We start from the raw sequence: 23,827 nt of genomic DNA, 5'->3' as shown, positions 1-23,827 counted from the left end.
AATATTTATGTAATATCTATGTAAATATTTACAGACCTGCCACAGCCGGATGTCCGGCTGCGTATGCACCTGGCCGGCGGCTCCGCGGAGTCATCGCGGAGCAGATCCAGCTGTGGAGGACTCCGGGGGGAAGGACAGAGCGCCTCCCCCCCACCGCAGATGCCACTTAAGAAACAGGTAAGTGGTTTCGTACATCCTTAATTCTGCAATGTTGCATTAGCACGCTAATGTCACAACAGTGGACTCCTGCTTGTCACATTGAACTTTCCCTTTCTCTCCCTACACCCCCTGCTAGGATTTCCCCCCCACACACACACCAACAGTGTTGTAGCTCTGTCTATGGCCTTGGAGGGGAACCTCACCAGCATCCCATGGGCCCTCCGATGCCCTGATAATGGAGCATCCACAAGGGTTTTTTTGGCCTTTCTTTGCCTGTCTTTTAATAAAACCTTTTTGCTTTTGATGGTACTGAAGTCTTGACCTTGTTCTTCCTTGCTGACTGTCGTATGGCAGGAAGCGAGCCAGGGTCTGCAGCAGGAAGAAGTTTGTCTAGCACCAAATGAATTCCCCAATCACTTTTTTTATTCTGGTGGGAGCATTCAGAGGACATGGAACTCGATTCAGGTATGTGTTAGATGTACATGTCCACAGCAAGCAATGTAACAAGAATTTACAAGGATTCAGCCAATGTCCCAGCTGAGCCTTCCAGAGATTCCCATTGCTGGCTATTCTGAAGCTATTCATTACCTCACTTGGTGTCTTCAGAGGATGGTCCAAATGGAAAATTGCACTCACCTCTTGCCTGTACTTTAAACCCTTCAACTGGACTCAGTCAATACCACTTGAACCTTCCCTCCTTCAATGACACCAATTGACCAACCATGTTGGGGGAGAGGGTAATGTCTCCTAAATTTGGGAGGTTCCAACTGTAATGTTCTCCTTATGTTTGTTCAGAAAAGTTAAACACAAAGTTTCTGTCCTGTAGAAATCCTAACATAGGCCACCACACACACCCCTTATTTTCATCAGCTGCACTGGACTCCTGGGAGTAAGTCTCTGGGCAGCTAAAGAAGACTTGCATAAAAATCCCTTCCAAGCAGAAAATGCTTTAAAGCCAGTATTGATAGGAAGACACTACACACACAGTGCCAAGGCTCAAGGAAAGAATGAAAGTGCTTCAAACACCTGATGATAGAAAAGCATCTGGAAGAGGAATTGCATCTTTTGCTGAACAATCCTGAAGAAGAAAAGTAAGTTAAAGCTTCTCAGTTTTGTTTCCTTTCTTGTCTTAACTCTCAGCCCCATTCTCCCATCTCTCTGATTGCCCATCCAACTATCTTTCTATCCATCTGTCTCTCTTTTCCAAATCCCACACCCCACTCCCACCCCATACATACCATTCTCTCAGCTACTGAAAACAGGCCCAATTCATATCTTGCTTCATTTATGAGGTAAGCAGTGAAAAGCTACTTCCATGGGACTGGGTTCCCACATTACTGTGTTGAGCTAACTTGAAGGCAACCATTTGATTGACCAGTTCTTATGGTTGCTCCTTAAACTAGATCCAAGTAGCCCCAGATGGTGATACAGCAGTGGCAGAAGAAGTGACCACCAATTTCATGGACTACACAATTTGACTGCCACTTGCATATATAAGTGCTGCAGTTCTACACATTCATGTAAGGCAGCACCCAAATTCTTACAGGTGAAAGAGTGAATTGTGTCCTTTCAAATCTGTTGTGATATGAAATAATGTAATTTTCTGCCTGGAATCGATGATTATTTCATAAATGGTCAATAATGATAAAAGAAAAGTCTTGTGGCACCTGAAAGACTAGTATATTTATTGTAAATGACACTTCTATGGATGATAAATATCCTACTTACACACATACGCACACACACAAGCTCACCCACTAGCTGTTTTGTTGTAAGGGCTAATGATCCACCCACCAGGTATCTTCTAAACGCCCTAGCACATTTTGTCTTCTTTGCATGATCAAATAGGATATTCGATAAGTTATTATTTTTCCCCAGAGCTGTTCATTGGGTGCATTCCTTCAGCTCACACCCCACTGAAATTCAAAATTGACAATGCGCTAAATTTGTCCTTCTGAAGCCTCTGTAGCACTTTGCCACCCGATTTTGGCAATAAACTACTATTCATTTATTTTTATTTATCTATTTACTATTTTGCTGTCATGGTGGTGGCAAAGGAAAGCGCAACAGGGGACATTCAGGGTTATACTTCAGATGGCACGGACACATACCTCCACCATCCCTAGTACCTGATCGATCTTGTTTATTTGTTCCTTTCTCTTCTCTGGGTTAGTACCTAAGTACACCAGTTGCTGGGGAACATGGGCAGGATGGTGTTCTTACACTCATGTCCTCTTTGTGGTTTCCTGGTTGACAGCTGATTGGCCGCTGTGTGAACAGAATGGTGGACTAGATGGACTCTTGGTCTGATCCAGCAGGGCTCTTCTTATGTTCTTATGTTCTTGTAGTCCATCTGGACATATGTCATATAGTACCATACATTCTGCACATCTCAGTTTCATATTCCTGTGGCACCTGACATTTCAGATGTACCATTTACATTTTAGCATTTACAGTTTGGAAACCTGTCAGATTCATATGGACTGGAGGGAGGGGGTGACCATTTTAGAGAGGAAGTGAGGGTTTACATACTTATTTGATTTGATGTGCATATCGTCTTTCTCCCCTCCCAGCCCCACCCCTACCCAAAATGGCACTCAAAGTGCTTGGCGTCACGTCACCTCAACCCTGAAATGACTACTTTGGGAAGGGTTTTCTTACTTTTTGCTCAGACACAACAGAAAAATCTACCCCTCCTGCACAGTTGCTTTACAGGTGAAATAGACAAGCACTCTCCATTCACTTCTTCTGTGATCACTTGAGCAAGAGATTAATGGTGCTTCATGTTGTTGCCTCAAGGAAATTAGAAGCATTCCCTTGTTTCAACCAACAAATTAATCCCCTCCTATTCCAGACCAGATCTGATACTTTTGCATTATCCTCTCATGAGGGGGTGTTTTACTAAGCACTGCAGTGGATGGTTCATGGGATTTAAGGGAGAGGGGGAGCAGTACATTAATTTGACCCACCACATTTTTTGTTTCCCTGCAAGTGCAGGGGACATTATCATAGGTGAAGGTGTTTTTCTGCTCTGTGGCAGATCCATGGTGCCACTTAATGAAGAGACAATATTCAGGTAAGGGGTGACAGTGGCATCTGAATATGTTGAGCCAACAAGGTGGTTAGCTAGATAGGAGCTTCTAGCACTAACAAACTTGTTTTGAAGTAGCCATTCAGGTCATGTTCCCCTCTCCAATGATTTTACTTAACTGCTGTAGGGATGTACGAAAGTCACTTACCTGTTCACGGATTATGCTGATGCTGGGGGGGAGGAGCTCCGTCCCTCCCCCCGAAATTTTGGCCGGCTGGCTCCGCTCCACAGTAATTCTGCGGAGCTGCCAGCCGGCTCCACCAGTGGCCGGACATCCAGCCGCTGGCTAGCAGGGACGCAAATGGCGGCGGCTGTAGCCACCGCCGTTTGCGTCCCTGCAGTCAGCCATGATAGGCTATGTAAATATTTACGTAGCCTATCATGGCTGATTTTAAAACAAACAAACAAACGCGCGTAAGCAAATGGCGGCGCCCATGGGCGCCGACATTTGCGTTCCTTATTTTGGCACGTCTTGGCTACATAAACATTTACGTAGACTACGGCGAAAATAAGGGGAACGCAAATAGCGTAGATGGTCTTCCGACCGGCTGCTGCCGCCGCCATTTCCAGGCTTGTGGGAAAAAAAAAAAAGATGTGATGGGCTCTCTGTAAAGATGTAAGTAGCCTATCATGGCTAGGTTTTTAAAAAAAGGAAAAAAAGACGTAATAGGCTATGTAAATCTTTATGTAGCCTATCATGGTTGGGGGTGGGTTTAAAAAAAAAACGCGTACGTAAATGGCGGCGGTTACGGCCGCCGCCATTTGTGTTCCTTCTTTTTGGCCATCTTAATCTACATAAATATTTACATAGACTATGATGGTGAAAATCAAGGGGAACGTAAATAGCGTAGTGGGCGCTATTTGCGTCCCTTTTTCATTCACCGTTGTAGCCTACATAAATCTTTACGTAGGCTAAAACGGGGAATCAAAAGGGGATGCAAATGGTGCCCGCTACGCTATTTGCATTCCCTTTGATTTTTGCCGTCACTGTCTATGTAAATATTTATGTAGATTAAGACAGTAAAAAGAAGGAATGCAAATGGTGGCGGCCAAAGCCGCCGCCATTTGCGTACGCGTTTTTTTTTTTTTACCCAGAGCTCTCCGCGGCCGGAAATCCGGCTGTGGACGGCTCTGGCCTTTCGAGGATTCCGGGGGAGGATTGGAGCGCCTCCCCGCCCGGCCAGGATTCCGGGGGGAGGGATGGAATGCCTCCCCCCCCATCAACATAATCCGTGAAAGGTAAGTCACTTTCGTACATCCCGAATATACAGTTGTGGGAATAATCTCTATCAGCGTTTCCAGAGTATATCTGTGTGGGCTAGTAATGTGACAAGAATTTCTCCTGCACAAACACACATGCACACAGACACACACACATGCATACACACGTGTGTGTGTGTGTATGTGTATGTATGTATATGTGTGTATGTGTGTGTGACCATTCTCATTCAATCTGATAGAAAAGGAATTGCTTTCAAAAAGAAATTCAAAGGAGAATACAATTTCAGAGAAATTCTCATGTTTTGAGTTCAGAGTTCTTGCATTTACCTTACTTCTGAGGTGGCCAAGAAGTGTGTGTGAGGCTGAATCTACACATAGCATTTATACCATTATCATACCATTTTCATAACTATTAGTACAGATGACACCAATGGGCACCAATAGTTAGGGGTGTACGAAACACTTACCTTGTTCTGCTGGGGCCATCCATGGGGGGGTGCTCCATCCCCCCCCCCCCCAGAATCCTCCCCAGCTGGCTCCACTCTGCAGCTACTCCATGGAGCTGCCAGCCAGGGCCACCTGCAGCCAGACCTCCGTCTGCTGCTGGGCTATGTGTAATTCAGCCTGAGTGACCTGTCTTTAATCATACAATCATCTCTCTGGCAGCCTGTAGCCTCCTCAGCTCCCTGCACTTCAATTAAAGCCCAGAGAAAGAGATCATGAGGTAATTCCTCTCATAGGGCTTTTCAAGTCAGGAAGTGCAGGCAGCCTGGGAGGCTGCAGCACAAAGGAGAGTTGTATAATACTCTTGACCATCTCAGAGTGCAGAGGTATGCTCAAAAACACCAACAAAATAAATGCAAAATGAACTATACAATGCCCTGATAATGAGGCAGAAAATGGGCACCACTTTTATGTGGGGAAAAAAGCTTTCAGGAATTTGGAGGACAGATTTGGGCACAACACTAGTTCTACCTCTTCCTTGGTGCTAGAGACATCACTGCCCTCCTCAACCAGCATTGTGGAGGATTAGGGATGTATGAATCCCTTACCTGGTTCCGGTCGGGGCATCCGCTGGGGGGGGGGAGGCCCTCCATCCCTCCCCCCGGAATCCTCAACGGGGGGGAGGCAATCCGGTCCTCCCCTCCGGAATCCTGCCTGGCCGGCTCTGCTCCGCAGTGGCTCAGCGGAGCAGCCGGCCAGGGCTGTCCGCAGCTGGACTTCCAGCCACCATTTGTGTCCTTCCAGGCTGCCTTGATAGGCTACATACGTATTTACATAGCCTATCATGGCATGCCCCCCAAAAAACAAAAACAAAACAAAACATGGTGTATGCAAATGGTGGCGGCTACGGGGGCTGCCATTTGCATTCCCTATTTTTTGCCATATTTAAATATTTATGTAGGCAATTACGGCAAAAAAAAAAGGGAACCGCAAATAGCATAGTGGGCGCTATTTGTGTTTCTTTCTTTTTTTTCACCGTAAAAGCCTACATAATTTTTTTTCTTGGTTTGCTGTGATAGGCTATGTAAATACTTATATAGCCTATCACAGCAAAGACCAGAATGCAAATGGTGGCCACGGCAGCTGGTCAAAAGACCAGCCGCTGCCGCTGCCACCGCCGAAACCGCCGCTGGAGCCGCCGCTGTCCGGAACTTCTGCCCCAGGTAAGCCTCGTCCTCGGGGGAATCCTCAGGGGGGCGGGGGGCAGGCCGTTCCACCATGGATTTTGGGGGGCTGAATGCCAGTGCATTCGGACTCACTGAAATCCGTGGTGGAATTCTCCGCCATCCCTATGGAGGATACACAATAGGGGCAAGGCTGCCAACACAGGTGATGCTGTTGCAGCTTGCAGTGGAAGTAGGGGTGGCAGAGAATTCTGCCACGGATTTCAGTGAGGCCAAATGCACTGGCATTCAGCCCCCTGAAACCCGTGGGGGAACGGCCTCCCAGCCCCCGCCACCCCACGGAATCCCCCCCAGGATGAAGCTTACCTGGGGTGGATGTTCCGGTGGCAGCGGTGGCAGCGGCAGCTGGTCTCTCGGCTGGCTGCTGCGGCCACAAATGGCAGCCGCCGTAGCAGCTGCCATTTGCGTCCTGCCAGGCTGCCATGATAGGCTATGTAAGTATTTACGTAGCCTATCACAGCAAAGAGCAGGGGCGCAAACGGTACTACGCTGTTAGTATTTACGTAGCCTATCACGGTAAGGGCAGCCATGCAAATGGCAGCCACTATGCCGTTTGCGCCCCTGCTCTTTGCCATGATAGTCTATGTAAATACTTACGTAGCCTATCATGGCAGCCTGGAAGGACACAAATGGCAGCCACTATGGTGGCCGCCATTTGCAGCCACAGTAGCCAGCTGTGGACGGAACTCTGGCTGTGGATGGAACTCTGGCCCTGGCTTGTGGCTTCGTGGAGCCGCTGCGGAGCAGAGTTGGCCCAGGGAGGATTCTGGGGGGAGGGACGGAGCACCTCCCCCCCCCACCGTGAATCAAAGCTGCGAAAAGGTAAGTGACTTTCATACATCCCTAAGTGGAAGTGCAAAAAAGCAAAAACAAAACCCCTTAGGAAAAAAGAAGGAAGCTGTGCAATGACACCTGCCAATGGTGAGCTCTACCTGGGAGAAACTGTTGGAGAAATTCTACTCCCCTTGGAGAAACTCAGCAATTTCTTGGCCCACAAATACTGTGGAGAATGTTGAGAGGCCATTTGTGCACTGCTGTAGTGTAGGCCAAAGGAAGATTACGGGCCTTCCCCATTCATCAAGTTCAGATATACTGGTGGATTGTGCTGCTGCCCATCTCATTTATTGAGATGAACTGCATTGGTCTTCATACAACCCTTTCATCCAGGCTGAGGAATTGGTGACCTTCCCGATGTTGATGGAATGCTACTGCTCCCATTACCCTTCACCATTGGCCAGGCTGTCTTGGGATGATGGGAATTAGAGTCCAGAAATTCCGCAGATTCCCCACTTCTTTATTACATTATCTAGAGAACCAGATATGGGTAGTTTACTGATGGTTATTCCTCTTCCTCCTACAGGTAACAGCACACAATTTAATATTGAGTACAGCATGCTGAATATTACCTCTTCCACCTCTGAATTTCTGCTTCTGGAATTCTCTCCATTCCGAGAAGTACAGATCCTACACTTCTTTGTGTTCTTAGCATTGTACCTGACAACCCTGATGGGGAATTTGTTCATCATTATTGCAGTAATCCTTGACTATCGCCTGCATACCCCAATGTACTTCTTCTTAATGAACTTGGCCATTTGTGATCTTGGCACTATTTCTGTCATTGTACCCAAATCCATGTTTAATTCACTCATGAACAGCAGGCTCATTTTATACTCGGAATGTGTTGCTCAGGTTTTCTTCTTCCTCCTCTTTGCAGCCTCAGATCTTGCGTTGTTAACAATTATGGCACATGACCGGCATGTTGCCATTTGCAATCCACTACAATATGAAACTATTCTGAACAAAGGAGCCTGCATTCAAATGGTCATTACTGTGTGGGTCAGTGGTCTTCTTTATGCCATATTACACACAGGTAGCACCTTTTCACTGACCTTTTGTTCCAATAACGTTGATCAGTTCTTCTGTGAAATCCCCAAACTGCTAAAACTCTCTTGCTCTGACCTGTACCTCATTGAAATGGGACTTCTTGGGCTTAGTTCTAGTGCTGCATTTGCATGCTTTGTATTCATTGTTGGAACTTACGTGGGGATCTTCAGTACAATCCATAGAATTCCTTCTGTACAGGGACGGCATAAGGCTGTCTCCACTTGCCTTCCCCACCTTGCAGTTGTCTCTGTGTTTATGTTCTCTGGCCTCTTTGTCTACGCCAGACCTCCCAGTGATATTCCATCTGATCTGGATCTAGTCATTGCTGTCATATATACTACACTTCCTTCAATGTTGAACCCATTTATCTATAGCATGAGAAACAAAGAGATTCGGACTGCGTTGTGTAAGTTATTGAATCTTAAGCATTTTTCAAACACAGCTCCCAGATTTATGCTGAAATTGTTGGTATTGTAATATCCTTTTTTTCTCTCTATCACACACAACTCCACCATGAAATGGTCAACCATGCTTGTATGAAATACTTTTATACTCTTTAAACTGATTTTATCTGTATCCCACCCTGAGATCTTAATGATATACAGTGGGATAGAAATGTTTTAAATAAAATAAGGAAACAAATAAGCTTTCGGGCAACTATTTATACATCGTTTTCAGCCACTCATGTGTAGGCTGCCTCTCTGGACTCCACACCTGGTCTATTAACATTCATGTATTACTGCATCTAGAGTATCACAAATATAGATTGTATGCAGTGTATTTCAGTCTGTGCATTTATTTTTGTCAATAATAAGAAGAAAACCATTGCTCCTATGCAACATTAAATATCACACCCACCCACCCACCCACCCACCCCAAAAAACGAGAAAAGGAAACCTCTCAAAAATTAATCTCAATGGCAGATTTTTTTTTTCCAGTTCTCTCACCCAAGCAGACAATGTTTGAAGGGATTGGGTTTGTTTATTAATTTGGCTGAAGTGCTTATTTTGCACATGATCATATACAAAACATTAACATATTGTTAAAAATCAAAACATTTATTTTTTTTGAAAAAATGATTTTGGCCCAAAATATATATAAAAAAACGTATTTGGCCAAACACAATGGAACACTATATATACACATTTCTGCCTGTTCTATTTATGTAGTACTTTAAACTGTGCTAGAAAATGTACTTGAAAAGCAACTCTCTTTTCTTTTCTGTTCCTTGTTGGGAGGAAACAGAGGAATGGAATACCCTCCCTCTATTTTTCTCTATCTATGAGGAGCTTAACATTTATCTTACTGAACTCCTTAAGTACATAGACAATTGACACTGAGATAGTGCTGAAAAGGTGGAATGGGGCAAATGTCAACTACCCTCCTTAAATATCTATATCTATATCAATACATATATCTATATCTATCTATATCCTTCCTTCACAGAGATTAGCATGGAGATATGAAAGGGATCCTGGAACTCGTAGTTAGGGATGTACGAAAGGCACTTACCTTTCGCGGATTATGTTGATGGTGGGGGGGGAGGCACTCCGTCCCTCCCCCTGGAATCCTGGATGGGGGGGAGGCGCTCCGTTCCTCCCCCCCCTGGAATCCTGGCCGGCTGGCTGTGCTCCGCAGGGATTCTGTGGAGGCGCCGGCCGGCTCCGCCAGCAGGCGGACATCCGGCCACTGGCTAGCAGGGACGCAAATGGCGGCGGCCGTAGCCACCGCCATTTGCGTCCCTGCAGTCAGCTGTGATAGGCTACGTAAATCTTTACGTAGCCTATCACGGCTGACTTAAAAAACATCAACGCACATACGCAAATGGCGGTAGCCCTAGGGATGTCGGAGAATTTCTCCATGAATCTCTGGGGGGCCAAATGCCAATGCATTTGGCCCCCCGAAATTGGTGGAGAAACGGTCCACCCCCCGCCCCCCCTGGGATGGGACTTACCTTTGGCGAATGTCCCTCGCGGCGGCGGGTCCCGGCAGCGTTTTGGCGGCATTTCGGCGGTATTTCGGCAGCATCTCGGCGGCCGGTCTTTCGACCGCCTGCCGCCGCCGCCATTTCTAAGTGAAAAAACAACAACAACGAACAAACGTGATAGGCTACGTAAAGATTTATGTAGCCTATCATGGCTAGATTTTCAAGAAACACCGTGATAGGCACGTAAAGGTTTATGTAGCCTATCATGGCTGACTTTGAAAAAAAAAATAAAGTGTACGCAAATGGTGGCGCCCATGGGTGCCGCCATTTGTGTTCCTTATTTTGGCATGGGTAGTCTACGTAAAGATTTACGTAGACTATGGCGAAAATAAGGGCAACGCTATTTGCTTTGCCCTTATTTTCGCCGTAGTCTACGTAAAGATTTACGTAGACTACAGTGACCAAATAAGGAACGGGAATGGCGGCTCCCTATGGGGGCCGCCATTATCCGTACGCACTTTTTTTTTTTTTAAGTCACCCGTGATAGGCTACGTGATGATTTACGTAGCCTATCACAGCTGACTTTGCAGATCTAGCCATGATAGGCTACGTTAATCATCACGTAGCCTATCACGAGGGCGTGGTTTTTTTTCTTTTATTGGAATGGCGGCGGTGGCAGCCGGTCAAAAGACCGGCTGCCACTCCCGCCCCGCACGAAGACCCGCCGAACCGCCGGCCGGACCCACCGCCGGGAGGGACATTCGCTAAAGCTAAGTCTCGTCCCGGGGGGGGTTTTCAGGGGGCGGGGGGGTGAGGAGAATTTCTCCCTGAAACTTGTTCGGGGGGCCGAACACGCTGGCGCTCGGCCCCCCGAAGTTTCGGGGAGAAATTCTCCGACAACCCTACTTAGTCTACGTCAAGATTTACATCAAGATGGTGAAAAGAAGGGGAACGTAAATAGCGTAGCGGACGCTATGCTACTTACGTTCCCCTTATTTTCTCCGTCTTAGTCTACGTAAATCTTGACATAGACTAAGACATACCAATATAAGGAACGCAAATGGCGGCGGCCGTGGCCGCCTCCATTTGCATATGCACATTGTTGTTGTTGTTTTTTAAGTCAGCCGTGATAGGCTACATAAACATTTACGTAGCCTATCATGCTTTTTTTTAAACTTAGCCGTGATAGGCTATGTAAATCTTTACGTAGCCTATCACTTTTTTTTTTTTTTTTTTAACTGGAAATGGTGGCGGCGGCAGCCGGTCGGAAGACCAGCCGCTGCAGCCACCGCCACCGCCGAACCGCCGCCGGAGCTGCCGCCGCTGCCGCCGCCAGGAAGACCCACCCCAGGTAAGTCTTGTCCTGGGAGGGGCAGGGCGGCAGACCGTTCCGCTACCGATTTCAGGGGGCCAAATGAGCTGGCATTCGGCCTCCCCGAGATCCGTGGCGGAATTCTCTGACATCCCTACTCGTAGCATATTTACAAGATCAAACCTGGTATGCTAAGAGACCAATCCTATGGCCCCCTAGAGGGCATCTGAAGGGCTATAGGATTATGTAGATTTTCTGCTCTGTGATTTGCGATGTGATTTGCAGCCCCACCAAAATGTGCTCAAAAGCATGCAGACATCTGAAAATGCACATGAAAAAAGTGTAATTTTGAATAATGCACACAAAACGCTTTAATCCATGGGAGAAGCATGTGTACCTTTAAAAAAAATCCACACAATCAATAAGTACATTTGGGAAAATGGGAACAAAAATACACATAGATTTGCCAACAAACAAACAAAACCCCCAAAGAAGTTCACAATCTAATATGGACTCAAGCTGGAGCAATCTTGACAATGTAACTGAGAAGATCAGTGAGCATCTGCAGATTTGCACATCCATAGAATATTTTCAGGTTCCCAACCTTACATTGCAGGTGGTGCCAGGTATGTGAGGCAATGTCTGAGTGTGGCCCCTGGATCTCCTGTCCTACCATACCTTCAAGATCCAGAAGCAGTGCAGACAGGCTTGGGTGCCATTTCAGTGTTCTTCATAGGGCGGGATGGGAGATGGGGAGGACACATTCACAGCAATGTTGGAAGGCCTCATCTTCAATCTATTCGTAACTAAGTTGCTAAAAGGAGTGCATTTTTTGAGCATTTACAATAACCCATAATAGATGCTCCTGAGAAATAGTCAAGCCAGCTGAAACTCAGTGAACATCCTCCTGCAAAGTCCTTCTTAACATAGGGTGGTCATTAGTCTTTCAAGAGCTTCAATATATATAATTATAAGCCCTTCCTCAAGTGTACAGCTTATTCTCTCTCTTTGTGTTTCTTTTCTATCTTGAATCTGAAGGTTCAACAGATTCAATTGAATCTGGAGTTTGATAGACAGCTGGTGTAGCACAGTGGCTCAAGAGACTGAGGTAGCAATCCTATACACATTTACCTAGGAGTAAGATAACTGAACTCAATGGAAGTTATGTCTGAGTAGACAGGATTGCACTGTTGGCTATAAATCAGGAAGTCACTGTTGGAATCATTCCTTTGCCAGGAACTGAGAAGGTGGCCTGAGGCAAACCCCTCTTTCTCCACCTTCACCCCACCAAATCTGCAATATGGGGGATAATAATATTGAACGATGTAACAGGATTTTTATAAGGATTACAAGTAGAAAATGTGTATGAAGTGCCTTGAATATTTGAAAATGCTATTGAACTGTTATGTGTTGTTGCTGTTGCTATTGTTGTTACCAATGTTCAGTCAGTTCAGTTTTATTGTTTACACTTCTGCGTCATCACCATATAACAGAATTTCCCCCTCAGAACATTACACAGTTCCTCTGCAGTGTGCCTGGCTCCCCCAAATTAAGTCTTGCACAGTGGGCATGCCTAGGGGTGTGTCCATGACCTGGCTGTGATTTGCTCAAGGAGTGGGACAATCCCCTTCTTTCCACATTCCTCCTCCCACCCTGCACACTGGCAGTAGCCAGTTTGGACACAGGCTTCTCTTCCCACTGAGCACTATTAGTCAGTAGCTGTCAGTACTGATTCTGAGCTTATGGAGATAGTTAGCAGTTCAGACTCAGAATGGGAACAGCCAGAACAGGGGGAGGCATCTTTCCCAGCGAGTTCAGGTATGGATAGGCGAGCTTCTCAGGATGCTAACACAGAGAAGCCTGGGCCTGAAGCCCCGCCCCCTCTCCCTCCTCCATGAGAAACCAGGAGGAGGAGGAGGAGAATGTGGGGTGACCTGAGGGATGCTAGACTGCGGCCAAGAGAGAAGAGGGAAAAGTTAGAAGCAGGGCTTCTAACACAATCAATGAGTACATTTGGAAAAATGGGAACGAAAATACACATAGATTTGCCAACAAACAAACAAAACCCCCGAAGAAGTTTACAATCTAATAGGGACTCAAGCTGGAGCAATCTTGAAGATGTAACTGAGAACTTCAGTGAGTGTTTGATGATTTGCACACCCATATAACATTTTCAGGTTCCCCAACTTACATTGCAGGTGGTGTCAGACATGTGAGGCAATGTCTGAGTGTGACCCCAGGATCTCCTGTCCTACCATACCTTCAAGATCCAGAAGCAGTGCAGACAGGTATGGATGCCATAACATTCGAGTGTTCTTCATAGGGCAGGATGGGAGATGGAGAGGACACATTCACAGCAATGTTCAAATGCCTACTCTTGGATCTCTACGTTACTAAGTCACTAAAGGGAGTACATTTTTGCAGTATTTATAATAACACATATTAGATGCTCCTGAGAAATGGTCAAGCCAGCTGAAACTCAGTGAACATCCTTCTGCAAGGTCCTTCTTTACAAAGGGTGATCATTAGTCTTTCAAGTGCTAATATATATAATATTAAACTGTTTCCCTAGTGTATACCATATTTTCTTCCTTTGTGATTCCTTTGTACCTGAAGGGTCAACAGATTCAGTTGAATCTGGAGATTGATAGACAGCTGGTGTAGCACAGTGGTTTGAGAGACTGAGGTAGCAATCCTATACACATTTAGCTAGGAGTGGTAGGCGGCAATATTGCAACCGAAACTCTCCCCATGACCTGAGTTCGATCCCAGTAGAAGCTGGGTCTTGGGTAGCCGGCTCAGGTCGACTCAGCCTTCCATCCTTCCGAGGTCGGTAAAATGAGTACCCAGCTTGCTGGGGGAAAGGTAGTCACGACTGGGGAAGGCAATGGCAAACCACCCCGCTATAGTCTGCCATGAAAACACCAGTGCAAGCGGCATCCCTCTAGGGGTCAGTAATGACCCGGTGCTTGCACAGGAGGAACCTTTCCTTTTTTTCCCAAGAAAATTGAACTCAATGGAAATTATGTCTGTGTAGACAGGATTGCACTGCTGGTTATGAATCAGGAAGTCACTGTTGAAATCATTCATCTGCCAGGAATTGAGTAGGTGGCCTGAGGCAAACCCCTCTTTCTCCACCTTCACCCCACCAAATCTGTAGTATGGGGGATAATAATATTGACCGATGTAACAGGATTTTTACAAGCATTGCAATTAGAAAATGTGTATGAAGTGCTTTGAACATTTGAAAATTCTACTGAAATGTTATGTGCTGTTGTTGTTTTTGTTAATGTTCAGCCAGTTCAGATTTCCTGTTTATGCTTCTACGTCATCACAATATAACAGATCCCCCCAAAAAAACATTACACAAATGAAAATGGACAAGTTAAACATCAATCCAAGGCCCACTCTACACAGGTGACTTAGTTCAGAGTGGGAGCACATCAGGGTTGTTTGTGACACATGATGTTGTTACTGACCCACAGCAACTGCGACACTTCCCTCTCAAAAAGATGCATTTTTCCAAAGTCCTCTTAGTGCATTTTTTTTTGGGGGGGGGGTTGAATGAGGCTCCCACACAGTTCCGCTGCAGTGAGACCCATTCCCTCAAATTAAGGCCTGCATTCCTAAGAATATGTCTGTGACCTGGCTGTTATTTGGTCAAGGGGTGGGGCCATCCCCTTCTTTCCCCATCCCCCCCCCCGCATTGGCAGTAGCCAGTTTGGACACAGGCGTCTCTTCCCACTGAGCACTATTAAGCAGTAGCAGTATTTGGCTGTTGGCCTTTCCTGTTTATTTTTTCCTTTTCACTACAACATTGCTACTTCACAGTCCTATAATTGCACAATTGTACAGTGTTGCACTTACAAAATAGTCAGAATTGAATTGTACTGGGGCAGTAACTCATGCAGGCAGCAGGCCTTCAATAGCGCTGATTTACTGTCCTGTAATCACACAATTCTGCAATTGTGCAATTCTGCAATGTTGCAGTAGCACACTATAGTGACTAATGTCAGGAGCAGGGCTTCAATATTGCTGCTTCACATTGGTGGATATGAGGGGAGAGGTGTGGGATAAACTCTGGGACATAATTCATTTCTTCTGTTAAACATCCCTGAGCAGGGGAGCATTGAAAGGGGCAGGGAGCAAGCCTCTCTCATTTGCCGAGCAACGTCCAAGCAGTTGATGATGTGCAGTTCTATTGGCTGGACTCCTCCCACCGAAACCCAAAGTATGGCGGCTTCAAGTGCTGTTTGACCTGTGAACGCGGGGTTTTACATATTGCATACTCCACTTTTCTTGTGTCATGTCATGTGCCACTGACAGACCTAAGCAATTTCATGAAAATCCGAATATAACCAGAAAATGCTTCTGAAACCATTTCCATGTAGATTGGGTCCAAGAAAATGACTAATAATTCAGAGCTACAAAATAAATTAAACATTTCTCTGATACTAAGTTCCAGCTTTTGGGAGAGTCTGTATAAACAAATAAAAATTGTTGTTTTTATTATCCTATCTTGTAACTTATACCATGAGAAATGAAAGTTCCTTTGTTTTTATATGTTGCTTAGGATTAATTGGATCACTTTCTTAAAGTTTGACAATATGTGCTTTCATCTTTTCATTTTAAAAAAGTAGCAATTTACATGTCAAATGTCACAACAGTGGACTCCTGCTTGTCACATTGAACTTTCCCTTTCTCTCCCTATACCTCCTGTTAGGATTTCACCACCACCACCAATGTCGCAGCTCTGTCTATGGCCTCGGAGGGGAACCTCACCAGCATCCCATGGCCCCTCTGATGCCCTGATAATGGAGCATCCACAAATTTTGCCTTTCCTTGCCTGTCTTTTAATAAAACCTTTTTGCTTTTGATGGTACTGAAGTCTTGACCTTGTTCTTCCTTGCTGGCTGTCCTATGGCAGGAAGTGAGCCAAGGTCTACAGCAGGAAGATGTTTCTCTAGCACCAAATTAACGCCCCAATCAGTTGTTGTTGTTGTTTTTATTCTGGAGGGAAGCACTCAGAGGACATGTAACTCAGTTCATGGACATTATGTGCTAGATGTACATGGCCCTAGCATGGAATGTCACAAGAGTGTACTAGGATTCAGCCAATGTATCAGGTGAGCCTTCCAGAGATACCCACTGCTGGCTATTCTGAAGCTATTCATTACCTCACTTGGTGTCTTCAGAGGATGGCGCAAATGGGAAATTGTACATACCTAATGCCTGTACTTTAATCCCTTCAGGTGGAGAGGAGTGGTCACTACCACTTGAACTATCCCTCCTTCAGTGACACCAATTGACCAACCATATTGGGCGAGGGGGTACTATCTCCTAAATTTGAGAGATTCCAATGCTGACGTTCTCCTTAAGTATCTTCAGAAAAGTCAAACAAAAGGTTTACATTCTGTAGAAACCCTAACATAGGCCAACACACACACCCCTTATTTTCATCAGCGGCACTGGACTCCTGGGAGTAAGTCTCTGAGCAGCTAAAGAAGACTTGCATAAAAATCCCTTCCAAGCAGAAAATGCTTTAAAGCCAGTATTGATAGGAAGACACTACACACACAGTGCCAAGGCTCAAGGAAAGAATGAAAGTGTTTCAAACATCTGATGACCTAAAAGCATCTGGAAGATGAATTGCATCTATTGCTGAACAATCCTGAAGAAGAAAAGTAAGTTAAAGCTTCTCAGTTTAGTTTCCTTTCTTGTCATAACTCTCAACCCCATTCTCCCATCTCTCTGATTGCCCATCCAACTATCCTTCTATCCATCTGTCTCTCTTTTCCAAATCCCATGCCCCACTCCCACCCCATACATACCATTCTCTCAGCTACTGAAATCAGGCCCAATTCATATGTTGCTTCATTTATGAGGTAAGCAGTAAAAAGCCACTTCCATGGGACAGGGTTCCCACATTACAGTGTTGAACTAAGGTGAAGGCAACCATTTGATTGACCAGTTCTCATGGTTGTTCCTCAAACTAGATCCAAGTAGCCCCAGATGGTGGTACAGCATGACAGAAGAAGTGACAACCAATTTCATGGAGTACGCAATTTGACTGCTACTTGCATATATAAGTGTTGCAGTTCTACACATTCATGTAAGGCAGCACCCAAATTCTTTCAGGTGAAAGAGTGAATTGTGTCCTTTCAAATCTGTTGTGAATATGATATGAAATAATGTAATTTTCTGCCTGGGATCAATGATGATTATTTCATAAATCATCAATAATGATAAAATAAAAGTCTTGTGGCACCTGAAAGACTAGTATATTTATTGTATAAGACACTTCTATGGATGATAAATATCCCACTTACACACATACATACACACAAAAGTTCACCTTCTAGCTACTGTCATCAGGGCTAATGATGACACGTATGTTCTAAATATCTTAGCACCTTTTATCTTCTTCACATAATCAAACAAATTATTTAACCTCCTTTTTCCAGGATCCACCCTATTCTCTTTCTCTCTCCTTTCCTTCCATCTCCTTCTTTGTCCTTTCATTTACAACAAGGGTGTAGGGGTGGACGAAAGTCCCTTACCTTTCGCCGAAGCTTTTTCGCGGTGGGGGGGAGCGCTTCGCTGCTCCCCCCGTGAAGTTCAGGCCGGGGGGAGGAGGCTTCCCGCCTCGCCCGGCCGACATTCAGGCCGGGGGGGGAGGCTTCCCGCCTCGCCCGGCCGAAATTCAGGCCGGGGAGGAGGCTTCCCGCCTCGCCCGGCCGCGAACTTGAAAGTAAAAAAAAAAAAAAAAAAACGTCCCCTGATAGGCTACGTGACGATTCACGTAGCCTATCACGGCTAGATCTGCAAAGTCAGCCGTGATAGGCTACGTGAATCATCACGTAGCCTATCACGGGTGACTTAAAAAAAAAAAGCACGTACGCGAATGGCGGCCCCCATAGGGAGCCGCCATTCGCGTTCCTTATTTAGTTGCTGTAGTCTACGTCAATGTTTACGTAGACTACGGCGAAAATAAGGGCAACGCAAATAGCGTTGCCCTTATTTTCGCCGTAGTCTACGTAAACATTGACGTAGACTACAGCGACCAAATAAGGAATGGGAATGGCGGCTCCCTATGGGGGCCGCCATTCGCGTACGCGCTTTTTTTTTTTAAAGTCACCCGTGATAGGCTACGTGACGATTCACGTAGCCTATCATGGCTGACTTTGCAAATCTAACCGTGATAGGCTACGTGAATCGTCACGTAGCCTATCAGGGGACAGTTTTTTTTTTTTCTTTGATTGCAATGGCGGGGGCGGCAGCCGGTCGAAAGACTGGCTGCCGCTCCCGCCCCGCTCGAACACCGGATGAACCGCCAGCCGGACCCGCCGCCGGGAGGGACATTCAGGGAAGGTAAGTCCCGTCCCGGGGGGGGGCGGGGGGGTGGAGGATTTCTCCCTGAAACTTGTTCGGGGGGCCGAACACGTTGGCGCTCGGCCCCCCGAAGTTTCGGGGAGAAATTCTCCGCCATCCCTACAAGGGTGGGAAATTTTTCATGATCTGGTGACCAATTCCTGGACCTCCGCAGAGCTCTTAATGGGCTACACTTCTACTGCTTCCGCCCCATTTACATTCCCCATAAATTAAAGAAAAAACATGTCCCCCCCCCTCCTGAAGCCTCTGTAGCAGTTTACCACCAGATCTTGGCAATAAACCACTGTTTCTTTCTTTACTTTTTTGCTTCCATAGCACTGGCAGCGGAGAACAGGGGACATTGAGGGTTGTACTTCAGATGGCACGGACACATATCCCTGCCATCTCCAATACCTCTAATTTACAAGATTGATCTTATTTATTTTTTCCTCTCTGATCTTCAGATTAGTGTCTATGTACACCAGTTGCTGGGGAACATGGGTGGGAGGCTGCTATTGCACTTGTGTCCTGCTTGTGGTTTCCTGATCAACAGCAAATTGACCACTGTGTGAACAGAATGCTGGACTAGATGGACTCTTGTTCTGATCCAGCAGGGCTCTTCTTATGTTCTTATAGCCCCCTCATTCAGCTTCAGGACATATGTCATATAGTAACATACATTCTGCACATCTCAATTTCGTATTTCTGTTGTCTCTGATATTTCAGATCTCCTTTTTTTAAGTTTTGGTATTTAAAATTGGGAAATCTGTCAGATTCATATGGGCTGGGGGGAGGGGGATGACCATTTTAGAGATGGGGGTAGGGTTTATTTATTTATTTTATTTGATTTGTATCTCAGCTTTTTACCAAAGAATGGCACAAGGCATTTGGACTGAATTCAACCCTAAAATCACCACTTTGGGAAAGGATTGCTTATTATTTGCTCAGACACAACATAAAAATCTACCCCTCCTGCACAGTTGCTTTAAAGGGGAAATAGAGAATCATTCTCCCTTCATTTCTTCAGTTATCATTTGAGGGAGAGATTCATGGCTCTTTATGATGTTGGCTGAAAGAAATTAGAAGCTCTTCCATGTTCCAGCCAACACAATCATTCCCCTACTATTCCAGATCAGGTCTGATATTTCTGCATTGTGCTCTCATGCAGGGATATTTTTTATTAATCATTGCAATGGATGGTTCATGGGATTTAAGGGGTGAGGGTGGCGGCTATACAATAATTTAGGGTATATATTGTATAAACCAACCACAATATTTTTTTATGCAAGTGTAGGGGACTTTATCATAGGTAAAGTAGGAATGGCGGAGAATTCCGCCACGGATTTCAGTGAGGCCAAATGCACTGGTGGCTCCGGCGGTGGCTCCGGCGGTGGCAGCGACAGCTGATCTCTCGGCTGGCTGCTGCAGACTCAAATGGTGGCCGCTGTAGCGGCCACCATTTGCATCCGGCCAAGCTAGCTGCTGTGATAGGCTACGTAAGTATTTAAGTAGCCTATCACGGCAAAGGCAGCCACGCAAATGGCGGCCACCACGCCATTTGCGTAGCTGACTTTGCTGTGATAGGCTACGCAAATACTTACGTAGCCTATCATGGCAAGCTAAAAAAAACACCAGCATACGCAAATGGTGTAAGCTACGGTGGCCGCCATTTGCGTTCCCTTTTTTTCGCTCTTTTAGCCTACGTAAATATTTACGTAAGCTATTACAGCAAAAAAAGGAGAACACAACTAGCGTAGTGGGCGCTATTTGCATTCCCTTTTTTTCGCTGTAATAGCTTATGTAAATATTTACTTAGGCTAAAAAAGCGAAAAAAAGGGAACGCAAATGGCAGCTGCCGTAGCTACCGCCATTTGCATACACCGTTGTTGTTTTTCCAGAAGGCTGCCCAGCAGCCGGATGCCTGGCTGCAGGCAGCCCCAGCCAGCAGCTCCGTGGAATCTCTGCAGAGCAGAGCCGTCCGGATTAGGATTTCGGGCGGAGGTGCAGAACACCTCCCCCCCACCGCGAATCACCCCGTCGAAAAGGTAAGTGACTTTCGTACATCCCTAAGGTAAAGGTTTTTTCTGCTCTGTGGCAGATCCATGATGCCAATTAATGAAGAGACAATATGCAGGTAATTGGATGATGGTGGCATCTGAATATGTTGAGCCAACCAGGTGGTTAGCCAACTAGGAGCTCTAGCTTTAACAAACGTATTTCCAAGTAACCATTCATGTCATGTTCCCCTCTCCAATGATTTTAATTAACTGTGGCCAGCCAAGGCTGACTGGAATAGACAGTTGTGGGAATAACTTCTATCAGATTGTCCAGAACATATCTATGTAGTCCAGAACATATCTGTGTCTTACCTTTGTTGCTGTTGTTGACCATTCTCATTTAATAGAAAATATATTACTTTTGAAAAGAAATTCAAGGTTGAAGAAAATGTCAGAGAAATTCTCATGGATTGAGTTCAGAGTTCTTGCATTTACCTTACTTTTGAGGTGGCTGAGAAGTGTGTGTAAGGATCCATCTTTAATTATATTATCATCTCACTGACAGCCTGTAGCCTCCTCAGTTTTCTGCACTTCAATTAAAGCCCAAAAGAGATCATGAGGTAATTCCTCTCATAGTCTTTCTCAAGTCAGGAAGTGCAGGTAGCCTGGGAGGCTGCAGAGCAAAGGAGAGTTGTATAATAGAAAGACAAAACATACACACACCCTTGACCACCTTGGAATGCTTAGGTATGCTCAAAAACACCACCAAAATAAATTCAAAATAAATTATACAATGCCCTTAGAAAGAGGCAGAAAATGGGAGCCTCTTTTAAGTGGGAAGAAAACTTTCAGGAAATTGGAGGACATATTTTGGCACAGTACTAGTTCCACATCTTCCCTGGCCCTAGACACAGCACTGCCCTCCTCAACCAGCATTGTGGAAGATGCACATCAGGGGCTAGGCTGCCAACACAGCTGATGCTGTTGCAGCTTGCATGGAAATGCAAACAAACAAACAAACAAATAAACAAACACCATTAGGAAAAAAGAAATAAGCTGTGCAACAACCCTACCAATGGTGAGCCCTACCTGGTTGAAACCATTGGAGAATTTCCCCTTCTCTTAGAGAAATTCAGTGAAATGGTTTACACAGTTTCTCTGTCCACAAATAGGGTGGACAATTTTGAGAAGCCATTTGTGCACAGCTCTAGTGTAGGCTAAAGGATGATTACAATCCTTTCTCATTTACTATGTTCAGATTTACTGGTGGATTATGCTGCTGGCTGCTGCCCATCTCATTTATGAAGATGAACTACATTGGTCTCCATACAACCCTTTCACCCTGGGTGGAGAATTGGTGGCCTTCCCGATGTTGATGGACCACTACTGCTCCCATCATCCCTCAACATTGTCCAGGCTTTCTGGGGATGATGGGGATTAAGAGTCCAACAATTCTGCAGGTTCCCCAATACTGTATTACATTATCTAGAGTATCAGACATGTGTAGTTTAGTGATGGTTATTCCTCTTCCTCCCACAGGTAGAAGAACACAATTTAATATTGAGTACAGAATGCCGAATCTTACCTTTTCCACCTCCAAATTTATGCTTCTGGAATTCTCTCCAATCCGAGAACTGCAGATCTTACACTTCTTTGTGTTCCTAGCATTGTACCTGACAACACTGATGGGGAACCTTTTCATCATCATTGCAATAGCCCTTGACTATCGCCTCCACACACCAATGTACTTCTTCTTAATGAACTTGGCCATCTGTGATATTGGCAATATTTCTGTCACTGTACCTAAGTCCATGGTTAATTCAATCTTGAACAGCAGGCTCATTTTGTACTCGGAATGTGTTGCTCAAGTATTTTTCTTCCTCCTCTTTGAAACCTCAGATATTGTCCTCTTAACCATTATGGCACATGACCGGCATGTTGCCATTTGCAATCCACTGCAATATGAAGCAATTCTGAACAAAGGAGCCTGCATTCAAATGGTGGTTATTGTGTGGATTACTAGTCTTCTTTATGCCATATTACACACAAGTGGCACCTTTTCCATGACCTTTTGTACCAATAATGTCAATCAATTCTTCTGTGAAATCCCAAAACTACTAAAACTCTCTTGCTCTGACTTGTACCTCATTGAAATGGGGCTTCTTGTGCTTAGCTCTAGCGCAGTGTTTGGATGCTTTCTCTTCATTATTGCAACGTATGTGCGGATCTTCACTGCAGTCCATAGAATTCCTTCTGCACAGGGACGGCGTAAGGCCCTCTCAACTTGCCTCCCCCACCTCACAGTTGTCTCTTTGGTTATTTTCTCTAGCCTCTTTGTCTATATAAGACCTCCAAGTAATATTCCATCTGATTTGGATCTAGTCTTTGCTATTATATATGCTATACTTCCTTCAATGTTGAATCCATTTATCTATAGCATGAGAAACAAAGAGATTCAGACTGCATTGCATAAGTTATTGAATCTTAAGCACTTTTCAAACACTGCTCCCAGATTTATTCTGAAATAGTTAGGTTTTAAATCCTCTTCCTTTCTCTTCTACTCCCCCACCTAAAATGGTTAACTATGCTTGTAAGAAAACATTAGCTGGCAACTTTTACACCGATCATTTTGCCCCATTACCTACAGCCTGCCTCCCTGTGTACTCCACACATATTGTTAGCATTAATGTATTATTGTATATAGAGTGTCGTGAATGTACATTGTATACAGTGTAAGTAAACCAGTACATTCATTTTTGTCAACCTGTAAAAGGAAACTATATACAACATGAAAAAATCACAATTTATTGAAAAATCCAGAAAAAGGAAATCTCTCCAAAAATAATCTCATTGGCAGATTTTTTAAAAAAGTTTTCTCATGCAAAGGGGCAATTTTTGAAGGGGTTGGATTCTTATATTTCTTTGGATGAAGTGCTGGTGTTGCATAGGATCATATTCAAATTATTAACATATTATTTAAAATGAAAACATGCAACTGAGAAATAAAAAATGTTTTTGGCCAAAGGGTTATTTTTGAAGATTTTTCTGTAGAAAACAAAACAAAACACTAGATAGACACACTTCTGGCTGTTCTGGTTATTTAGTGTTTTAAGCTGTACTGGTAAATGTACTTGAAAAGCAATTCACTTATTTCCACTTGTTTTCCTATTGGGAAGG

The 23,827-nt window shown here is 44.9% G+C and overlaps 2 protein-coding genes across 2 annotated transcripts; both read left to right on the top strand.

Annotated features, from left to right (window-relative positions):
* Positions 1-7,551: 7,551 nt before the first annotated feature.
* On the top strand, positions 7,552-8,520 carry LOC146341605 (olfactory receptor 14A16-like). The gene has a single exon (XM_084807570.1). The coding sequence runs from the start codon at positions 7,552-7,554 to the stop codon at positions 8,518-8,520; it is 969 nt and encodes a 322-aa protein (XP_084663696.1).
* A 13,701-nt stretch (positions 8,521-22,221) lies between these two features.
* LOC146341604 (olfactory receptor 14I1-like) lies at positions 22,222-23,178 on the top strand. The gene has a single exon (XM_084807569.1). The coding sequence runs from the start codon at positions 22,222-22,224 to the stop codon at positions 23,176-23,178; it is 957 nt and encodes a 318-aa protein (XP_084663695.1).
* Positions 23,179-23,827: the final 649 nt, after the last annotated feature.

Source organism: Heloderma suspectum, chromosome 6 (assembly GCF_057233095.1).
Source record: "Heloderma suspectum isolate Gila_16-S chromosome 6, 16-S_ref, whole genome shotgun sequence".
Classification (NCBI taxonomy): Eukaryota; Metazoa; Chordata; class Lepidosauria; order Squamata; family Helodermatidae; genus Heloderma; species Heloderma suspectum.
This window is presented reverse-complemented; position numbering and strand designations above follow the sequence as displayed.

Bases quoted from the DNA above. Each gene is read 5' to 3' on its own strand.
- LOC146341605 (XM_084807570.1), top strand. From the start codon at position 7,552: ATGCTGAATATTACCTCTTCCACCTCTGAATTTCTGCTTCTGGAATTC.
- LOC146341604 (XM_084807569.1), top strand. From the start codon at position 22,222: ATGCCGAATCTTACCTTTTCCACCTCCAAATTTATGCTTCTGGAATTC.